Genomic DNA, 2,500 nt, shown 5'->3' with positions numbered 1-2,500 from the left:
CCGACCATGCTGCCCGACTGAACTAAAACCCCCTACCCTTCCGGGGACCATATCCCTCTATTCCCATCCTATTCATGTATTTGTCAAGACGCCCCTTAAAGCTCACGACCGTATCCGCTTCCACTCCCTCCCCCGGCAGCGAGTTCCAGGCACCCACCACCCTCTGTGTAAAAAATCTGCCTCGTACATCTCCTTTAAACCTTGCCCCTCTCACCTTAAACCTGTGCCCCCCTCGTCCACTCTTCCACCCTGGGGAAAAAGCTTCTGACTATCCACACTGTCCATGCCTCTCATAATCTTGTAGACTTCTATCAGGTCCCCCCTCAACCTCCGTCGCTCCAGTGAGAACAAACCAAGTTTCTCCAACCTCTCCTCATAGCTAATGCCCTCCAGACCAGGCAACATCCTGGTGAATCTTTTCTGAACCCTCTCCAAAGCCCCCACATCCTTCTGGTAGTGTGGCGACCAGAATTGAACACTATATTCCAAGTGCGGCCTCAGTAAGGTTCTATAAAGCTGCAACATGACTTGCCAATTTTTAAACTCAATACCCCGGCCGATGAAGGCAAACATAAAGCCATGGAGGTTTACAGTATGGAAACAGGCCCTTCGGCCCAACTTGTCCATGCCACCCTTTTTTTTAAACCCCTAAACTAATCCCAATTGCCCGTGTTTGGCCCATATCCCTCTATACCCATCGTACCCATGTAACTCTCTAAACGCTTTTTAAAAGACAAAATTGTCCCCGCCTCTACTACTGCCTCTGGCAGCTTGTTCCAGACACTCACCACCCTCTGTGTGAAATAATTGCCCCTCTGGACACTTTTGTATCTCTCCCCTTAAACCTATGCCCTCTCGTTTTAGACTCCCCTACCTTTGGGGAAAAGATATTGACTATCTAGCTGATCTGTGCCCCTCATTATTTTATAGACCTCTATAGGATCACCCCTCAGCCTCCTACGCTCCAGAGAAAAAAGTCCCAGTCTCTCCAGCCTCTCCTTATAACTCAATCCATCAAGTCCTGGTAGCATCCTAGTAAATCTTTTCTGCACTCTTTCTAGTTTAATAATATCCTTTCTATAATCGGGTGACCAGAACTGTACACAGTATTCCAAGTGGGGCCTTTCCAATGTCTTGTACAACTTCAACAAGACGTCCCAACTCCTGTATTCAATGTTCTGACCGATGAAACCAAGCATGCCGAATGCCTTCTTCACCACTCTGTCCACCTGTGACTCCACTTTCAAGGAGCTATGAACCTGTACCCCTAGATCTCTTTGTTCTGTAACTCTCTCCAACGCCCTACCATTAACTGAGTAAGTCCTGCCCTGGTTCAATCTACCAAAATACATCACCTCGCATTTGTCTAAATTAAACTCCATCTGCCATTCGTCAGCCCACTGGCCCAATTGATCAAGATCCCGTTGCAATTGGAGATAACCTTCCTCATTGTCCATTGCCATATTCCTTTGACCCACCCATTTAATCCACCCCCCCCCCCCCCCCACTCCCCCACAACGCTAAGTACCGTCTCCCTTTCCATCCCTTTGCTTGGGCCCTATTATTCCGTACCCGAGAGTGAAGACTTCGCCAGCGCTCCGATTCCATACGGATTGGGGTTCCTCTTCATTGAGGGAAGGATCGATGTGGTGTCTTCCATCGAGAGCTGGATAGGGAGGGAGAGAGGGAGGGAGAGGGAGGGAGAGGGAGGGAGGGAGGGAGAGGGAGGGAGGGAGAGGGAGGGAGGGAGAGGGAGGGAGGGAGAGGGAGGGAGGGAGAGGGAGGGAGGGAGAGGGAGGGAGGGAGAGGGAGGGAGAGGGAGGGAGAGAGAGGGAGGGAGAGAGAGGGAGGGCGAGGGAGGGAGAGGGAGGGAGAGGGAGGGAGGGAGAGGGAGGGAGGGTGAGCGAGGGAGGGAGAGAGAGGGAGGGCGAGGGAGGGAGAGCGAGGGAGGGAGAGCGAGGGAGAGAGACAGAGGGAGAGAGAGAGGGGGAGGGAGAGAGAGAGAGAGAGAGTTAGTGAAACCTCGTCATGGCCTCTGGGCTGGACGGAGGCGCTGACCTTTCACCCTGCCACGACCCAGGCGACCCAGAGCCAATACTCACATTGATCCCATCCCATGACATCTCTGTTCGTGTTTGCTGCGGGGAGAGAGAGAGAGAGAAAATGTGTTAGTAATAGACAGAGAGAGAGAGAGAGAGAAAGAGAGAGAGAGGGAGAGAGACAGAGACAGAGAGAGAGAGACAGAGAGAAAATGTGTTAGTAATAGACAGAGAGAGAGAGAGACAGAAAGAGAGGGAGAGAGAGAATGTGTCAACAATAGACAGAGAAAGATAGAGAGAGAGAGAGAAAGAGAGAGAGAGACAGAGAGAGAGACAGAGGGAGAGAAAGAGAATGTGTTAGTAAGTGATAGAGAGAGAGACAGAGAGAGGGACAGAGAGAGGGACAGAGAGAAAGACAAAGAGATAGAGAGAGACAGAGAGAGGGAGAGAGACAGAGAGAG

General features: G+C 51.3%; 1 protein-coding gene across 1 annotated transcript in view; it reads right to left on the bottom strand.

Moving 5' to 3' along the window:
- Window positions 1-2,500, bottom strand: part of LOC144490796 (protein FAM131B-like) — a gene marked incomplete at its 3' end in the record, with an annotated part of 25,613 nt that overhangs the window by 1,377 nt on the left and 21,736 nt on the right. The window contains exons 3-4 of the mRNA XM_078208496.1: window positions 2,103-2,138; window positions 1,573-1,666 (exon numbers count right to left, since the gene is read on the bottom strand). Of these exons, the coding sequence (XP_078064622.1) occupies window positions 1,573-1,666; window positions 2,103-2,138 (130 nt within the window). The remainder of the gene's footprint in view (window positions 1-1,572; window positions 1,667-2,102; window positions 2,139-2,500) is intronic.

Source organism: Mustelus asterias, unplaced genomic scaffold (genome assembly GCF_964213995.1).
Source record: "Mustelus asterias unplaced genomic scaffold, sMusAst1.hap1.1 HAP1_SCAFFOLD_3815, whole genome shotgun sequence".
Lineage (NCBI taxonomy): Eukaryota > Metazoa > Chordata > Chondrichthyes > Carcharhiniformes > Triakidae > Mustelus > Mustelus asterias.
The sequence above is the reverse complement of the archived record's forward strand: the minus strand, read 5'-3'. Positions and strand labels throughout refer to the sequence as shown.